The sequence below is a fragment of the Thermobia domestica genome, chromosome 8, assembly GCF_964235325.1.
Source record: "Thermobia domestica chromosome 8, izTheDome1.hap1.1, whole genome shotgun sequence".
Taxonomy (NCBI): Eukaryota; Metazoa; Arthropoda; class Insecta; order Zygentoma; family Lepismatidae; genus Thermobia; species Thermobia domestica.
The window spans coordinates 286,509,675-286,529,901 of record NC_137461.1 but is presented as its reverse complement, the minus strand read 5'-3'; the positions used below and the strand labels follow the sequence as shown (position 1 = coordinate 286,529,901).

The 20,227-nt window shown below is 36.2% G+C and overlaps 2 protein-coding genes and 2 non-coding genes across 6 annotated transcripts in view; 1 reads left to right on the top strand and 3 right to left on the bottom strand.

The window, feature by feature from the left end:
• Window positions 1–3,650, bottom strand: part of LOC145693673 (transcription termination factor 5, mitochondrial-like) — a 44,239-nt gene extending 40,589 nt beyond the window's left edge. Inside the window, exon 1 of the mRNA XM_081769913.1 lies at window positions 3,279–3,650. Within this exon, the coding sequence (XP_081626039.1) occupies window positions 3,279–3,285 (7 nt within the window). The 5' untranslated portion in view covers window positions 3,286–3,650. The remainder of the gene's footprint in view (window positions 1–3,278) is intronic.
• Window positions 3,651–4,027: 377 nt separating this feature from the next.
• LOC145693745 (U1 spliceosomal RNA) lies at window positions 4,028–4,189 on the top strand. Its single transcript, XR_014132823.1, has one exon. It is a non-coding gene; the product is annotated as a U1 spliceosomal RNA (small nuclear RNA).
• A 1,523-nt stretch (window positions 4,190–5,712) lies between these two features.
• On the bottom strand, window positions 5,713–5,874 carry LOC145693760 (U1 spliceosomal RNA). Its single transcript, XR_014132837.1, has one exon. It is a non-coding gene; the product is annotated as a U1 spliceosomal RNA (small nuclear RNA).
• A 4,665-nt stretch (window positions 5,875–10,539) lies between these two features.
• CSN6 (COP9 signalosome subunit 6) overlaps window positions 10,540–20,227 on the bottom strand; it is a 41,568-nt gene continuing 31,880 nt past the window's right edge. For all 3 annotated transcript variants that reach the window (XM_081769911.1, XM_081769910.1, XM_081769909.1), the window contains exons 7-8: window positions 17,698–17,847; window positions 10,540–11,052 (exon numbers count right to left, since the gene is read on the bottom strand). In XM_081769911.1, the coding sequence (XP_081626037.1) occupies window positions 17,707–17,847 (141 nt within the window). In that variant the 3' untranslated portion in view covers window positions 10,540–11,052; window positions 17,698–17,706. The remainder of the gene's footprint in view (window positions 11,053–17,697; window positions 17,848–20,227) is intronic.

Below are 20,227 nucleotides of genomic sequence, written 5' to 3'. Positions count from 1 at the left end.
TCATTTTGAAATTGACGATTTATGGTCTGAGTGGTAAAATATCAATTATACGCCGCACCATGAATTTTTCAGCCAAAATTTAGAAAAAGTGCGGCCTATATTCGCTCAAATACGGTAGTTCTACACAGGGGTTGTATATCTCTTCGGCGTTTGTCTCATGGCCAAATGATAATGAAGAACAAAGGATAACTATTTCTCCAGGCTAAGATGAATCTTTATCGTTTTGCCCCAATGAACACCATTTATCATTGACATTATAATTAATTGTGTGTGTAATGTATTTGCTCATTACATACTGCATGCAAGAAGAAACAAAACACTGATCATACATGAATTAGAAACTCCAACCGGAAGGAGGAATCTTGCAAACGGATATTGAAAAAATCGAAAAAGTCTCTACTTTATGGTACCCCTTGCCGATTTTTAACAAGACGTCTTTCACTTGTGTCTGTAAAGAGACGTTGTGAGGAATGGCAAGGAGATTCATGCTCATATATAAATGATGCACTGTGTAGAGAGCCGAAGGTTCAGCTAGTGTGATAATATAAATTGTAAAAACATCAATATTTGTGTTGTGTCAGTTTGTAATTAACAAGTAATGTTTCAAAATATTAAAATTGTATACTCTCCAATGTGTTCAATGTGTTATGTTGGGTTACGTGAAGGGGAGTAGGTCCTGTAAAACATTTAAAATTTACAGGAAAGAGATGGTGGATTGGCTATTTTCATGAAATTCATACAAACAAAACAACTTTAATGTGTTATTTTCACATGTTAAAAGCTGCATCTTGTTGGTACTATTTTAAGGGGAAGCACGATGACATCAGACAGATTTCGTAAAGAGGCAATTAGCAGAAATATGGCAGTGACTGATGTGGCATTTCGATTCTGTTTTATAATAACGTATGTTGCTGAAGAACAGGAGTTATTACGTTCTATTAAGAGAGAAGAACTATTGAAATTGAGCAGAAAGTGTGATAAATGTAGGACGACGATAAAAATGATGAAATGGGGAAACATTGGGTTAACTTTACAGTTGTCCCTACGTTTGTTTTAAATAAAAAAATACAAAAATTTACAGGAGAAATGAATATTTGGAGTTCTTATGTGATGTTTAAGTGTGTAAGTTGGCAGTAACGTTAATACGAAAATGAAATGAACTGTTTAAGTTCTACGTCCCACGTTTATGTCGGCTAGATTAAAGGAGACGGTGATGAGAAATGAATGAAACTGTGGAATGAAGATAGTGAAATGAAACGGGAGAACCCCGTGGACGCACACGGTGTTTGTCCACCACAAAGTTCACTTGGCGTGAGCTAGGATCGAACCATGGACTCCATGCACCAGATGCGAACGCTCTACTATGGAGCCATCGCAACCCATGTTTAATACGAGAAAATATCTTGCAAGACGCGGAAGGTTCCGATAGTTTAGGAGCATGGTAGTCGTATACGATGGTGAATCAGTATGTTGAATGTGATATTTCCGCATTGAGTTTTACAGAATTATGAAGAGAATCTATTAAATTTTTGTGAAGTCCAAGGATTACTTAATTTGAAAATACATTATAGACAGTATGGGAAGGAAATGAAAATCAACAAGCATATGGTATGCCGAATCGGTGTGTTGGATGTAGTGAAAGGGTAACAGGCAAGTCTTTATTTCGAAATGAAATGAAATCTTTGAGTTTTACGTCCCACGATTATGCCGGTTAGGCTAAAGGAGACGGTGATTATGAGAAATGAATGAAATGGTGGAATGAAGAAAGTGGGAGGAAACGGGAGAACCCCGAGAAAACACACGCACACGGTGTTTGTCCACCACAAAGTTCACTTGGCGGGAGCAGAGTTTGAACCCGGGACGGCTTGTGTATAGCCCGCTCCCCCCAGTTCTTTGTCACCGGAACTGGAGGAGTCACTACTACTAGTAGTGCTACTACTACTACTACTTTACTACTAGTACTACTACTACTACTACTGCTACTGCTATTACTACTACTACTACTACTACTTATATCGAGAACAGAACCCAACCAACCCCTGCGGGGCTTCTAACCCGTTCCTACTACTACTACTAGTATTGCTACTAACTACCACTACTACTACTATTACTACTACTACTAGACCCCTACTGCTACTACTACTACTTGTACTAAAACCCCCTTACCACAAGATTTACATCTTAAATCTTTATAACATCCGATTCCGATTCATTATGAACTAATATGAATCGTTAGAATCACTATGATTCGTTAAAAATCACTGGGGGGAGCGGGCTATACTCAATCCAATCTTTATAACATGCGTTTCCGATTCATTATGAACTAATATGAATCGTTGGAATCACTATGATTCGTTAAAAATCACTGGGGGGAGCGGGCTATACTCAATCCCCCGGGACCCCATGCACCAGAGGTGAACGCTCTACCACTGAGCCACCGCGGCCCCTTTATTTCGAGTACAACATTCACTTTAAATGAACCTGACATACTTTAAATGAAGTGAAAACAAGCTTCTATGAAAAACCGGCTCCAGTCAAAGTTCTAATCTAAGTAAAGTCTTACCGGAGAATCTAACCTAACAGTTGTTAATATTTTGGGTTAAGTTTAGAGTTACCCCTCCGCTTTTTATAAAAATCAGGAAAATTTACAGGAGAAATGAGGTAAGAAATGATAATTTGAAGTTTTTATTTGATGTTTAGGAATGTAAGTTCGGCAGGAGAGTTATGTTTAATACGAGAAAAGATATGTGGAAGTTAGTACTATTTGCCGGATGCGGAAAGTTTCAGCAGCATGGTAGTTGTAAAATATGGCGAATATGGCGAACAGGTGTAACGGATGCGCAAAAATAATGAAGAAAACCTTTTAAATTTTTGTGAATCACACGGAGTACTGAAATTAGGTGAAATGTAACAATGTTTAATACTTTAAGCACTGTTTTTTGTATGTTGCAAAGTCCAAGGGCAACTTCAGACTGGAGGGGCAACTCTAAACTTAAGCCAATATTTTAAATGATTTTTTGTTGGTTTGGAATGGGAGGCACCTCTAAAGCTAAGCCGAAACAGTTACATATTTGAATGTAAATATCGTACTAATGGTGTGGGAAAAAAAGTGGAACAAATGGAAGATTATTTACTAGAGTAGGTTAGTGCTTATTTAAGTTCTCTATTCACTTATTCAAGAGCGGTAATCGCCATGAACAGTAATATCTAATAATGGTTGGAACTTTACCTACATGAGAAATAATTATGTCTACTTCAAACATATATCTATTACTTACACATCATGCAAAATAGTGGTTCACAGTAATCAAAATTGATGCGTTCAAATTAAAACAATAAGCCTTGTAATATTCTTAACATCAGTGTCCTTGCACTTAACACTTTACGGTTTTATAGGAAAGTTCTTCCATAGTTTTAAGATCTTCATTCTTAACATACGTACTTTAATCCATTATAATTTACTTGAAATGAGTTTTAATCTATTAAAAACTTATAATTGTAGCCACATGATTTACACTCGCCTCTCTCCGCTTTCTCTTTCTCTTTTACTCAAGTGTTGCCAGTTGTCACTCCTGGAAAGTACACCAAAATATACCAATAACTAATCAAAACAAGAATGTTGTGAGGAATATGCAACAGTTATGCACAAATAATCCAATAGTTTTCCATTAAAATAAATCAATACTAACAACTAAGAACATTTTAGAAAAGAACTATTTATCCACAATTAAATTGTCAACCTGAAGCCCTTGCAATAGAGTAAGCCTATACCGTATGAAAAGTACAAATACTGTCAATAGATGACAGCACAGTTACCAGGAAGAACTTGGGATACTCTTTATTCGAGATTAACTAGGTATTGTTCACACTGAGAAAGGAGCGAATGATAATTTATACAATATTTGCATCAAAATTAATAGTTAAAGAGTAACAGTAATGCTTGACGAAAGGTGAAAGTAAGTTGAGGTTCTCACAGGAAGTTGAGTGGATTAATTTAATGGCCTGAAAAGTAGCGTCATCGTCAAGCATACTTACCTGGCGTAGGGGTTACCGTGATCAGTAAGGCGGTTCCCCCGGGGCGAGGCTCTTCCATTGCACTTCGGTTGGGCTGACCCTCGCGAATACCCCAAACGTGGGTATCTCGGGCGCGTAATTTTTGATAGTCGGGACTGCGTTCGCGCTGTCCCGGAAAATAAAACCTAACCATAGAGTGGCAAGATTCGACCATTTATCCTATCAAGAAATTGATCTTGTCTCGAAAAGTATTGTGATCCCATATGATTGAATCTCTCGAGAAACTTTAGTACACTAACGATCACAGCTTTACATACAAAGTGCGCCTATGACGTAACGAACAATATTACCGTGGTAAGGGTAGTGATCGGCAAAAAAAAAAAAAAAAAAAAAGGAAATATTTTTGGTTTTTTTTCCCTGGGTTTAAACCCGGTATTTTGGAGAAAATATGAGGGATTTTCGTATAACAACGAGAAAAATATATTCTATCTACACTTATCGTTTATTTACAAGTGCATCTCTCTTTTCATGAAAAAATAACAGATTTTTCAAGAATATAATATAATAATACAGTTCTCATAAATTTTACTATTTTATGAAAATTAAGAAAATTTCTTAGGACTTATCACCTACGACCACGCCTGTATTTACGTAAGTGCTATTCTGTGCTCTAGCACAGGGCGACAGAACTTAGGAAACGACCAGATTTTGGAATTATTTTTAAGATTCACAATAAAGTAATGTTTAAAACTAACAACCCGCAGAATCCCGTGCAAATGTGAGAAAATATGTTCATGTATTTAATTCGCTCCAGTATAATAAATTCAGCAAAAGAACTGTGTGAACTATTATGACAAATTACCATGGATTCACGTTACCCATAGACCTTCGGTTCAAATACATACCTTCAGGCAACACACCACATCATAATCATAGAGAAAATTAGGCCATTTAAAATTACATTGTAACTTTTTTTTTTTAAAAAAATGTAATTTTGTGTAGTGACCCTCGTAAAGAAGATTTTGTATTTCCTTATGTCTATTTATTCAAAATCTTTGAGTCAGTGGCTTCGGGCTAAATCCGCCTTTGTCCATTTGCACGAGTTCGGGGAACAATCCCAGCAAGTTGAGATCATTCGCAATCATAACTTCATATAGGCTTTTCCAGATTGCAGTTTGTATCTTCTATAGGCACTCTAATTCATTTTCACGTTTTGGTAATGGAGCCCCTCCCCTCCGTAATTGTTCCGTATTCCAATAGTCAACAAATCCTTGCAGTACTCGTTTTTTTTTTTTTTCTGATTTGATAAAAATCAGAGGCATTTTGCAAAACAAGCATACACACACTCCTTTTTCAGATCTTCGATTGAGATTAACCTAAACGTTTGTTCGTGTATCTGAAGTACGGGACAACGGCAACAATAGGAAATCCAGTAATGTTGTCATTCCATGGTAATATTGTTAAGGGAGTAATTCGTTTACGTCATGGGCGCACTGTGCATGTAAAACCCTGATCGTTAGTGTCCTAGTTTCTCCGGAGATGGGATGTAGATTGATCGACGCCGATTTTGTTTTACACATTATTAATGTGTCACAATACATTTCGAGACGAGATCAATTTCTTGATAGCTCTTATGCGAGAAGAGAAATATTAGTGCAGATGATGGATTCTTAACTTTCTACGGTTTAATTATATTTTCCGGGACAGCGCGAACGCAGTCCCGACTATCAAAAATTACGCGCCCGAGATACCCACGTTTGGGGTATTCGCGAGGGTCAGCCCAACCGAAGTGCAATGGAAGAGCCTCGCCCCGGGGGAACCGCCTTACTGATCACGGTAACCCCTACGCCAGGTAAGTATGCTTGCCGATGACGCTACTTTTCAGGCCATTAAATCAATCCATTGAACTTCTTGTGAGAACCTCAACTTACTTTCACCTTTCGTCAAGCATTACTGTTACTCTTTAACTATTAATTTTGATGCAAATATTGTATAAATTATCATTCGCTCCTTTCTCAGTGTGAACAATACCTAGTTAATCTCGAATAAAGAGTATCCCAAGTTCTTCCTGGTAACTGTGCTGTCATCTATTGACAATATTTGTACTTTTCATAGATTAAAGTTAAGGCTTGAGCTGTATAAAATTATATTGCTATTTCCGTACGCTATATATAAATAATCCAAGATCTGGAAGGGCTATAGGTAAATTAAAGAACATTACCTTGATCTTAAAAAAAAAAAAAAAAAAAAAAAAAAAAAAAAACGACGTATCTGCAAATTATGTTTTCTTAGCAACACAATATAGGTCAAATTTGAAATTACGCTATCACTAATCTCTTTATTCGATGCACTTAGAGTGGATCCTTTTTTAGTTTCATTTGTTTCCTTTAACATCTTGTGAAATGAAAATTTATCAGAGAAATTAATATGGACATTTGATCTTTGGCTAGATTAAAAATCCAGGTGACATGCTCGTATTCTGGTAATGTCCTGAGAAAAGTTGTGTTCAATCTGCCCAATTTTCATTTCGTGCCTCCTAGTTACAGACAACAGTGGGGTATGGTGGTTCCTAAATACGTCTTTTTTAAATCAAATCGATGCTGACGCCTTGAAACTCTATTTTAGCTTGATATGCTTGCATGAGAGGATTTGTTTCGTGATCCACAGAGGGTAGAAGCCTGAGTAAACGAATGCATGCTAATATCAAAGATTCGGGCTCCGGCGGAGTTATTTGTATAGTCACTGCTTGAGGAAGAGGATATAAAATGTTGAGACGTTTTGAATTGATATTTAATCCAAAAGTCACTGCTGTGTACAGAAATTGATCAAAGGGGGGAGGGTTCAATTACATATAATTCCAGGTATTTCCATACGTAAGTTACGGTGAATGTTTGTTTTTGCATAATATTTTGGTCACAGGTGGTTAAAATTTCGAAGCCTTCCTCGAGTATGCCAAAAAAATATTACTACTTTTAAGCTCTTCAGTCGCACTAGTTTCCCAACATTCTTCCCATTCCTGCAAATACAGTTCGCTTACAATGTAGACATTCTCTTTGGAGTATGTTTAGTACAAGGGGTCCAGAAGAACGTAAAAAAACAGGAGAAATGAATGATGCAAGTACTTAGACGTGACATAACGTAACCAAATCTAACCTAACATAAGCTAACCTGAACTAACCTAATAGTAGAAATAAGCGAAATTCTATCATTTTTTGGGAAAATTATGCGGGACCCTTACACTAACCTAACCTACCCTAAACTAACCGAATGTGAACAGAAATTACCAAAATTGTAACATTTTTTTTTTTTTTTAGAGAAAAGACTCTTCTCTACTGGACCCCTTCTGCTAAACATAGGCCTTCTTTTTTCTTGTAGAAATTATGGGAACACGCTGAGTTAGTGGTAGAGAGCATGCTTTTGGCGTGTGGAATTCAGGGTTTGATCCGGAGGCAAATTTGTGGCGAACAACATCGTGTCCGTGGTGTTTCTCGGGGTACTTCCGTTTTCTGAAAGATTTTCATTCCATCATTTGTTCCATCTTTGATTATTGATAGTCATTCATGTGCCTTAATCATCCATCTCCCTTTGCCTAACAGACATAAACGTGAGACGAAAAGATTTCATTGCATTTTCTTGTAGAAAATATACAGGGCAACAGGAAAGTATACTGGGCCCCTGGAGAGGAGAGAATTTTAATAAGAGATTGGGTTAAAATGGCAGTGCGAAAATACCGGTAAACCTTGTTGAGCACGACCAGAGGTTTGCCCTTAGGAAGAACCCCTCCTCCAAATCACTGCCAGCGCGTAATTTATTTATTTATTTATTTATTTTGTCTGGGAAGGGGGGCAAACATTAATACGCGAACTCGGACCGCTTAGAAAAAGTTGTTTTTTTAATTCTTGGGCCCCCTTTTTCCATCTTTCTCTTACTGTATGTGCCCCCAGAGCCTGTGGTCCCTCCCTGACGACAAGGTCTCCGGGGCCGTTAGTTACGTCCCTGGGCCCTTTGCGTACATGACAATTAAGGGGACAATATTCACAAACTTCATAGCCATAGGAATAAATATTATTTCTAGGGCCCCTAATAGTAGATTTTTTTTTTTTTTTTTTTTTTTTTTTTTTTACTGAAATGGGCCCATGACTCATTTTTGTTTTATTTACCTTTTGTGTGCTGTTTTGTTTATGTAATGTAGTGAACCTGTTTGATGCTTCATTTATAATTTCATGTTCGTATCGTATATGGAGTAAGAAAATTTTGTCTTAAAGTGTGCCCCCCCTAGAAAGGCAGGAAGCTTCCCTGGGGGAAGTTACACCCTGCCCCCACCTCCCTGGGGGACGGTTCCCCCTGCCCCCCACAAATTACGGCCCTGATCACTGCAGGGATATTCATGTTTGTTAGGATTGAAATTGGTGAAGAGTCTATGACGAAAATCTGTTTAAAAAAAACAAAAACAGAAACAATCGCCTCTACATTGTACAGTATCACTATTATTTTAAATATTTTTTTTTTATTGCGATGTTGAAAAACCTATAAGAATATACATTATCATAAATTCAAAAAACTGCAACAAGAGATATCTTTTGAGGCACACTTATGAATGACGAACAAGTAATTTTTCAGCGAAATAATAATAATAATAAAAATGATTTTTTTGGTCATGGAGTTAATGTGAAGGGGTTTATTAACAGTATAAATAATTCTATAATTTAAGGAGTCTGCTGGTTCACAATGCCCTAAATTTGTAAGGCTATGGATGAAGTAATTTCGTCACAGTTTCCGTTATAAAAAAAAAAAAAAAAAAAAAAAGAAAGAAAAAAAAAAAGATACTAGAAAATGGAAGTCAGTACGTGTTTCAACAAGTTTCCTTGCCCTTTGTTCTAGTTATCCTTTTGAAATTTTCAATAAAAATTACAACTCTTTCGTTACAATATTTATAGGTCAGCTTACAATGTAACTATTGTAAGTTTCATATGTACCAAACATCTTTGAAATCCATTGGAAACAAATTATGCCGGAAGAACGCCATCCTTGTCCATTCATTTCAATGTTACATGAGATTTAATCATCATCATCATCATCATCATAGGTATTCTGCCATTACACTGGACAACACATTTTAACTTTTTTCATGCTTCGGAAATGAAAAGTACATTTTCTTATACAAATGAGGATGCTGAATACGAAAACGATAATAAAAATGCTGAATTGGTTCGAGTTTAAGTGTAATCGACAGAAATGTGTGTTATAAAGTGTTAACACTCTCAGATTCTTGCATTTTCTATGTTGACTTTCACTTAAGTAGCTACGGCTTCAGTATTGTTCATCCGAGTATCGCGGCTCATATGCCATTTGCTTCAGAATAAACCAAGCTTGCACATTGTACTATGCGCATGTGTATATGATGTACAAGAGAAGGGAAATTTGAGGAAAAATTGGGAATTCTTCGTCCCCAAAACTTTTTTTTTTTAATATAGCGCCCCTGGTGCAGCCCTGGCTACAAGTACCCAAATATAATATACCTTGAAAACTATTGTGGTTTATACGTAATACATGTGCCAAGTTTCATTATAATATCTACAATAGTTGTGAGGAAAAAATATTTCTCAATTCTGCTTGACAATACCAAATTTCATATAGGGAAAAGGGAGATATAAAATAAAAAGAATTTAAACAGTATTATTCACCTGAGTAGCCTACCATGACTTACACGTCATTCTCTTCAACATAAAACACGCTTTCAAATGTTACCATTTTAATGTGTGTGTGTGATGTACAAGAAAAAGAGAAACTTGGGGTAAAATTGGTAATTTTCTGTCCAAAATCGCTTTTTCAACTGTAACGTCCCTTGGTGCGGCCTCAGCTACAGATACCCAAATATAATATATATCTTGAAAACTACTGTGGTTTATATGCAATGAGTGTGCCAAGTTTCATTGTAATATCTACAATAGTTATGAGGAAAAAAAATGATCAGTCCTGCTTGAGAACACCAAATTTCATATAGGGGAAAAGAATATATAAATTAAAACCAAAGTGACATTCGTATGTCGAGTGGAAAATGCATTTTGTTATAACGTTAGGCCTTCTAGACATGAGACAAAAAGTCACTTGAAGCAAGCCATTTACATCCCATTACATTTGCAACGGGCAGGAGATCTTAACCCTATTCCTTAGCTGCAACGGGCAAGAGGTCCAATTGTACAGAACTTTTAGAATCATTATTCACTTGTAATCTTGTGTACAAAACTATATAAGCAACTTTTATAATAAAAAGGTTAGGGGAAAAAACCCGTGTACAGTCACTCTATCGAATATTAGAAAATTCGTGTTAAACACTCTGAATTCGTGTTAAATTCGCTCCATTTAACTGTACCAATGGCCTGAACGATACATTAATGTTTCGGAAAGGCTTTGTAGAAGTATCTTAAGAACGAACTACGTAATAATTCAAGAATATTCAAATTGGAACAAATATTGTACTTTTACTTTGTTTTACAGAAAGAAGAACAAAACTGCAGAGCCCAATTTAATAGTTTCTCTTTTTAGAGTCTTTATTTCACTATAAGACGAATATTTGCATGCAGAAAGAAGAGAAAGAAAAAAAAGTGTAAGTGCTTATTTGTACAATAAGACAATTCAAACTTCAGACATTTTTAAAACACTTTTTAAATATATTTATTTTATAGCATGTTTAATAGTATTGTATTGAAATTGGATAGTTCACATGCGCGTGTTAACAGTTTATCCAAACGAACAGCTTTTTTATTTGTTTCTCCTTTTCCTCTCCATTCATTTGAATGTTTGTTAAGATCTTATTAAGTTGGTTTTGAAGCACGCATATTTTTTTTTATTATTCACTGACAATAAAGTCTATGTCACGCGAGGCCATTTCCAATAATTTATTACTGTCTTTTAATTCACTAAAGAAATTTAGACACTCAGCAGCCACTTGAGTCTGTTCTCGACATCTACAACCGAACACTCCCCCTGGGGACTAGCTTCTTCTTCTACAATGACGCCCGTTCCCGCACCTCCAGTCTGAAATAATAAAAGAATTGATTATAATTCGCTATTATTTTACATATTGGTATGTATTTCATTAACAATTAATTTCAAAGTTATTTCTTTCTCGTTGCAGGAATCTTTCATATTAGATAAATTTATTACACACACAAAATTTTAAGTCTTTACTCAGTTTTGAAAGGAATTAGCAAGCCTTTTCAAGCGTCTTGGTGAATTAGTTCTAGCGAGGAATCAGCTCTTGCATTTGTCAAGCTTAATACTAGGAAAAAGGTACTTAAAGTAAAGTTTAGATTATAGATAAATTAAAAAAAACTCGTAAATGTTATTTATTTAGAGTTTAATTTGAAAATAACTGAAACTTTCAATAACCCATTTCTGCTTCTCTGCTGTCAATGTTGTTTTCAACTATTAATTAGTCAGCATCAACATTCCTAGGCTCTTCTGTAAGCTAAAATTTCATTATACCCGTCTGAAGTATGTGTAAGAAATTTATATTATTTCTTTTTTTCCTTTTCTTTTCTTCTTCTTCTTCTCTTCTTTTTTTTAATAACGCATTTGCGTATTTAATACATTTTTTGTTCGAAATTGTCTATGATTTCATCCCATGTTCTGCTCAGATTACCTTTATCAGTATTAAGGGAAAATATTTTGGTAGTATATACAGGGTGTTGCAAAAATTTGTCACATTATTTTGGGGAACAGATCCCTCACAATCAAAATAAAAAAAAAAGTTCATATGAACCTGAGGTCTGAAGTGCATAGTTTTGTAGTTATTGGATGCCGAAAATGTAAAAAAAACTTTAAAGGTCCATCCATAGTCCTACTACTATAGGACCGATTATAGTCAGGTCAAGACATCACTGAGGAACTAGTATGTGAATTATCCAAATATCCATCTTCTAGAACCTCCGGTACTTGTACAATCATTTTTAGAGAGATTGTTTAGGAGTACTTGATTACTCTCCACCTACCTCTCTCAAAATTGGTGTGCATGTACTGGAGCATTCTTCAGTTCCGGAAGCAGTTCCTCACTGATGTCCTAACCCGACTACGATAGGTCCCATAGTAGTGGAGTTTCACGTTTTTGGTACCCCATAAGTTCGAAACTTTCCACTTTCGAGCACCGGTCCATATGCACTTTTTTTTTTTTTTTTATGTGACGAATCTGTTTCCAAAATATTGTGATATATTTCTGCAACATCCTGTATCAGGGTTGGCAAAAACCATGGTTTTTATTGAAAAAAACAAAAAAAAAAAAGTTTTCTTTGGTTTAAACCCAGTTTTTTGGTTTAAACCAAGGGTTTTTTTTTTTTTTGTTTAAATAATTTACTTTATGTATTTATATTAGATATGGGCAGAAATTAGTTTGTTTCACCTTGGTGTTATTATGCAACAACAAGGTTATGCTGGAAGGGATCACATAAGCTTAAAACGGAATCCAAACCGCTTCTCGTCTTACATCCAAGAGAAATTGTCCATTTGGACACGAAACCGGGACTAATTGGTCACAAATGCGATTGCCGACTCACTCAACGAAGGACTCCTAATAAAAATACGTTGTACTGATCTTTACATAGGCCTACTTGTTAATATAATTGTCAAGTCATTTCAGAAGAACAAAAAGATAAACAATTACACAAGTAAAAACATTATGCAGAATTACAAATAAATCGGGAAACTCCCGCCTTAGCCATTGGGAAAATCCTGTTATTACTTTAAATGTATTTGTATGTAAAATTTTAAGGTCAACTCATCATAATCACTACGCTAAAACTGAGGTATTAAATTACAAATTTGGTATGTAGGTATCATTCAATAAAATTAAAACAAAGTCAAATCCAAGCTGATGTTGGAAGCTACGTAAGCAGTTGATAAATTCTGCCAATTTCTATCAATATATTTAAGCAACCTTGGCTTCTTTATAAAACAACAGACATTCAGGGAAGTAGAAATATATAATTTGGTTTCGTTTCGTGTTTAGGCTTAACATCCTTATGAAATACCAATGTTATCACGGAGAAGACTTTCGCTTAAAGGGACACCTCGAATCGCTACTTGGTTTACACTTGAAAGATGGGTTGTGGTTCGACCAAGAATTGAACACGGGACTCCTTGATTAAAAGATGAAAAGTAGATAAACGTAATACTGATGGTTTGACATGTGGAAACGTCACCATGAAGTTCACACGACTTAAAGCATTTTTCGTTTTTTTGTTGTTGTTTAAAGCAGTTTTTTTTTTTAAAAAAAAACGCTGGTTTAAACCAGCCAACCCTGCCCTGTATATCAGTGATCCGCAATCGGCGTGCCGCGAAGTTTTACCTGTTGTAAGAAATTAATTTCTGAGCTGTTGTTTATTATATTATCATTATATTATTATTATTATATCTCAATGTGTTTTATACAATACAATGCATCGAATGTGTTTCATATCCTTATTTTTGTAGAGTATTTTATTCTCTGTACAGTATTTCCGTCGGCTGTTAGAACAAAACGAATAAAAAATATGGCCCACCGCACTAAACTTTGTTGTTCCCAGTTTTCAAACTAAAACACGTTATGCTGCATTTATCACTAAAACATTTATTTGTGAAACACGAACAAAATTATATGGCGTTTTCGGGAAACTTCGTCACAAGAAAACTCACTCTCAAAGGTAAACTATCTGCAACATTATAGATTATTAATTAAATATATATTTACGAAATAGGAAGAAAATAGATTTAATCGTTTTTTGAGAAAAACGTCTAAAAAGAAATTCATTCCCCAAGACTGAAAAACACCTTCTAGATTGTTTTCAAGAGAAATGGTTTATTTCGTATTGTGAGGTTATTAATCAAGCTTTTATTTCTGGAATATAAACAAAATCAGCCGAGATGTTAATGAGAAAATCGCCCGGAAAATATTCATCCCAAAAATAAACTACATTTCCTTGTTTTTTTCCCCAGAGAAATGACTTGTTCTATAGTATAGGGTTGCTAATGAAATATTGGTGTACAAAATTTAAACAAAATCGTCAGAGCCATTTTGGAGGAAATCGTTTTTTTAAATTTCATCCTTTAGTAAACTATTCTTATTTTGGAGGATGGGAAGACAATTTGAAATCTCCCCTCTAGATAACCTTATAAACTTTGGTGCGGGTACGTTGGACGCTATGTCCTCTAGGCAAATGAACGTTGAACAGTATGCCCTCTCGGCAAGTGAACGTTGAAAGTGTGCCCTCTAGGCGAGTGAACGTTGAACAGTATGCCCTCCTCGCGAGTGAAAATGTTTACGTGGGACGACAAATAAGCATCATAAAATATTTTTCCGGCATGTTGGTGCCATGAAACGTGTAAATTCATTGAAATCTCGAATTATATATATATATATATATATATATATATATATAATCGTTCATGACTACTACAGTATGTGTTTCGGAAAATATAAAGAAAGGTAGTTATAAGGTGGCCAAACTAATTGCCAAGGCCAAGAAATCATACACAATAGCTGAAAACGTTATTAATGTCTTTGACATACAAAGAGTGAAAAAGTGATTGACAGAACCGGATTCGAATCTGGGATCTCCGGCATACCATGCCGATGCGTTAACCACTACACAACCCAATCTACTTCTCTGAACAGCCAAACACCCTTCCACTTGTGTAGTCGGCGCTATCCACTCAGACCACATGGCTTGTAAATACCACTGCTTGTTTAAATCCGTTGTTTCCTCCTTTCTGTAATGTATGAAATCACAACCGTCAAAAGGTGTTTTCAATATATGGACATTGGATTGTCCAAGTGCAGCAGCTAGGCTGTGGTACAAGCCATGTGTGTTGAGTGAAGCACGCCGACTAGAAGAGTGAGAGAATGTGTGGCTGTTTCGGAAAGCGGACTGGGTAGCATAGTGTTAACGCATGGACACGGTATACCGGAATTCCCGGGTTCGGGTCCCGGTCCAGTCAATCACTTTTTCACTTCTTGTATGTTATTAAATTCTCACCTATAGACTTGCTGTGAATCGAAGAAAAGAGATTTTCCTTGGTGTGACCCGGGATTGAGACAGACGAGCCTACAGAAATTCTTTTTCTACCAGTCTGATCAAAATCTCAGTTTGGATTTTTTTTTTTTTTAATTTTATTTATTTTTCGTTGCGCTACTAAATTCTGTTTGAAACTCTTATGGAGATTTTTTTTTTTTTTTTTTTTTTTTTTTTTTTTTTGTAGGGCCATTTCAGACAAAATTAAGATCTCCATAGTGCTCATTGCCAGCTCCGCTCGGAGGTCGATATCCTGTGTCGGTAGTTTGTGGTTCGCATCTATCTCACGGTGGGATGCGGATGATGGACTGTAGGCCTGGATGCCGGACTGTGAGTTGAGATGGAAGAGGCTCTGGAATCTTCTTATTTGGGCAAAATTTGAGTTCTATTTTCCGGAGATGATTGGCTGGGTGAATGGATCGGCGACTGTTCGTGGCAAGCCCACACGGGCCCAGTAGGTTCGTTACCACCAGTCGGTGATACATTTGCACAGTCCATAATCTTAAGGAAAGTGAACATCATTCAACACCAACAAACAAAGACAGTTAATTTTACCTTTTTTTATTAATTAAAATATATTTTATAGTTATATATATATGTTTTTGTAAAACAGTAACAAAAAAATATATTTTCTAATTTTTTAGAATAAAATAACTTTAACCATCCGTCACTATAAACTTTAATCCATTTTCATAAATTATTAATAAATGCACGTTTCTATTTGTTTAATAATAATAATTAAATGTTGCTTACAATATGCCTTTACATTAATACTGTCGTTATATAACGAGTTTTTGAGCGGAAATAGCGTTTTGGTATGCCGTGTTTTATATATATATATATATATGATTCGTAAAGAATATGCCAGAGATACGCAACTGATACATGCTGTTTATAAAAAATGCGTAACTCATTTTAACAGATTGCATTAATGTTCTTGTTTTGTACTGATACCGTTTCAATTGACACTTGTACCTTCTTCAGTCGGTGAAATCTTCGAGTAAATACTATTAACATCCTTAATTCAAATGTTTGTTTTCTTATTTCCGTTGTAAATCACGTTGCTATAATGCTGAATATGTGAAAATTGTTACACTCTTTTAGGAAACAGTAACTATGGCCATTTTAACTCGTCACGTATAAAGGATGACGTCAGGGAAATGGGGAAGGACGGAAGCGGCCTGGGACCTTTATGTTAGGTATCATTTGCCTGGTGTGAATGTAGAAAACTCACTATAAATAACCTCATTCAGGATGGCTATTCTGAAAAGATTTCGACACCTTTCCGACCGAGTGCCCCCACGGGAAATCGAGGCTTTGAGAAGTAGGTAGGCCGGTTATTTTGAACAAGATTTGACAGTCGTAAGCGAAAGTATATATAGGCCATTCACGATTATTTGATTTCTTGCAGACTTACAATCTACATTAAAACGGTATTAATATGATGTTACAATGCCAAATGCATGTTAAGACATCAACTAGGAATTATTTATTCTACACAATCTATTGTAAATAGCTCCTAATATAAGAAGAACCGAACTCAAATGCTCCCGACGTGCAAGGCTGTGGAACACAGCCTCTGTTGCTAAGCAGAGCCTGTCCCTGCCCAAGCACCGTCACCAAATATAGCTATCTTTATTTCTTAAACGGTTGGCCACCAAATTTCGTTCCGATTCGGCCAGCAGCAATAAAGTACTGGTTACAAGCCGAGCCAAGCCTGTTCCTGGCCAAGTTCAACCACCAAATATAGCGAGCTTTATTTTTCACATGGTGGGGTATTTGGGCACCAAATTTCGTTTAGATCAGGCCAGTAGTCACCGAGAAATAAAGCACCATATACAAGCCGAGCCGAGCCTTTTTCTGGCCGAGTTCGAGCACTAAATATAGCAAGCTTTATTTCTTACACAGTGGGTTACTTGGTCACCAGATTTCGTTTAGATCAGGCCAGCAGTCACTAAGGAATAAAGTACCACATACAAGCAGAGACGAGTCCCTAGTCGAGTTCGATAACCAAATATAGCAAGCATTATTCCTTGAACGGCGAGTTACTTGGTCTAAAAATTTCGTTTAGATTCGGCCACTAGTTATCGAGAAATAAAGTACAACATTCACGCCGAGCCGAGCCTGTCCCTGGGCGAGCCAGGCCATCAAATATAATGATCTTTATTCCTTAGACGATGGGTTACTCTCCAAGAGAAAGTGGTTTAGATCACTCGAGTAGCTACCGAGAAATAAAGTACCATATACACACACAAATATACCTGTAATACTACAAACTCCCGTATAATTAGGCTGGGAACTAACAATGCTGCTTATAAATTACGGTAGTTATTTCAATGTTGCAGATGTCAGGTCAGTGTACATGGGTAATATTTTCTATTCACGTTTTCTTGTCACTAAGACAACTTAAGGACGAACTTACCACTTTCAGTGTTGCTTTATTTGGATACAGAAAATGTAATTCTCTGAATAGTTGCGCAAACTATAACGGAATACATCAATCTGTTCTAAAGTTATTGGAAGAAAATGTATGGAGAGATAAATGCACTTTTGCTGGGAAATAATCAAATTCTTTCCCCTTAACTCTGACTTGTTTCTATTGTTTTTACTTAATAAGTTGTCAATTTATGAGACTTACCAGCACGTCTCAGAAGAAGAGTCCTCTCATCCTTCGTCCCATGCCCTGCCGGTCGTACAACAGGTTGAATTTGTTCACAAACTGATTCATATCGTTACAGCCTTTGGTCATCGTTCCCAAATAGGTCATTAAACCAACATCGTTGCATTGCTAGAAAACAAAAAATACAATTATATCCTTCTTCAGATCGAAAACTACACATTTTAATGTCACATAATTATTTTATAGTGTATTAACAGATGGCACTTTCAGTTAGATAGTGTACAGACGTGTATTAACAGGGTGTTACAAAAATGTGTCACAAAATTTTGGGGAGAGATCCTCACATCAAAATAAGACGAAAAGTACATATGGACCTGCGCTCAAAAGTTCATAGCTCCACTACTATGTGACCTACCGTAGTCGGGTCAAGACATCACTGAGAAACTGGTATGTGAACTATTCAAATACCTATCTATTAAAATAATACAGTACCAAATGAGAACAACCAAGCCCTTAGCTTTCAAAGCTTTGATTTACGGTTATTTGTGATTTCACGTTTATAACAAAGACAAATATTTTAAAAGAGTGTACTTTAAATAAATTACTTAAACAAATATTTTTCACAAAGTTTATCCTTTTAAATTATTGTCCAAAGGCCTTTGCCTTTAATAAGCCTTCTCCGAAATAAATGCAAATGAATTGTGCTGCCATCTTTGGAGCTCTTTTAAACTACGTTTATATGTTTATGTCCAATCCTTTCGACAATGAGATCTCGGAAACTACAGGCTCTAGAAAGATGACGTTTTCACTGATCGATTGCAAATTTCATGTAGATTGTTCAGTTCTAATTGAATATTTAAAAAGCATGGGCACTATTTCTTTATTACATTTTTACGGATACATTGGAAGTGTTAAAATTAAAAAAAAAAAAAAAAACTAAAGCATCACATCCTAAGCATTATACATTCCAACACCACACTGTTGTATATTGGGGTTGTATATGTATCAGGGGTTTGTTTCATGGCCAAATAATAATGGAAAAGGAAGGATAACCATTTCTCCAGTCTAAGATGAACCTTTTTTTGGGAGTGTTTTGCCCAATGAACCCTATATATAACTGACATTATAATTAATTGTGTATGTAATGTATTTGCTTATTACATACTGCATGCAAGAAGAAAGAAAACACTGGTCATACATGAATTAGAAACTCCAACCGGAAGCAGGCTCAAATCTTGCAAACGGTGTGAGATATTGAGAAAAAATAATCGAAAAAAAGTCTCCCCCTTATGATACCCCTTGGCTTTTTTTAAATCAATACGTCTTTCACTTGTGTCTGTAAAGGGACATGTACAGATGTTGTAAGGAATGATAAGGAGACTTATGCGAATGATGCACTGTGTAGAGAGCGCAGGTTCAGCTAGTCCATATTTAAGAATGCTCCAATACTTGCACACCAATTTTTAGAGAGGTAGGTGGAGAGTGATCAAGTACTCCTAAACAGCCTCTCTAAAAATCATTGTGCAAGTACCAAAGGTTCTGAAAGATGGATATTTGGATAGTTCACACACTAGCTTCTCAGTGGCCTTGACACGACTACGATCGATCCTATAGTAGTGGAACAATGGATCTTTAAAGTTCATTTCTTCAAGTTTTCGGCACTCTATAACTAAGAAACTATGCACTTCCGACCACAGGTCCATACGAATTTCTTTCCTTATTTTGATGTGAGAAATCTATTTCCAAAATACTGTAACAAATTTTCGTAACACCCTATATATAAAAAAAAGTTTTCATCCCGATAAACAATCTATTCACCTAATCCATGCAAATATTTGTATTTGTGTGTCAGTTTATTATTTAACTTATTAATCCACTTCTTTTATGTGTTTTGTCAGCGTTTTCCCTGGTACAATTTCAAGTGAGTCCTGCGTCTTATTCTTATTTTCAAGGACGGATGCTACAGGCACGTAGCCAGGATTTCGTAATCGTAGGAGGGGCGTGGCATGAAATACTGTGGTTATCACACCAGGGGCTCGATCAATCTAAACTACTTTATTGGCAACATACACTATGTGATCAAAAGTATCCGGACACCTGGCTGAAAATGACTTACAAGTTTGTGGTGCCCTCCATCAGTACTGCTGGAATTCAATATGGTGTTGGCCCACTCTTAGACTTGATGACAACTTCCACTCTCGCAGGCATACTTTCAATCAGGTGCTGGAAGGTTTCTTGGGGCAGCCCATTCTTCACGGAGTGCTGAACTGAGAGGTATCGATGTAGGTCGGTGAGGCCTGGCACGAAGTCGGCGTTCCAAAACATCCCAAAAGTGTTCTATAGAATTCAAGTCAGGACTCTGTGCAAACCAGTCCATTATAGGTATGCTATGGTCGTGTAACCACTCCCCCACAGGCCGTGTAGTATGAACAGGTGCTCGATCGTATTGAAAGATGCAATCGTCATCCCCGAATTGCTCTTTAACAGTGGGAGGCAAGAAGATGTTTAAAACATCATTGTAGGCCTGCGCTGTGAGAGTGGCACGCAA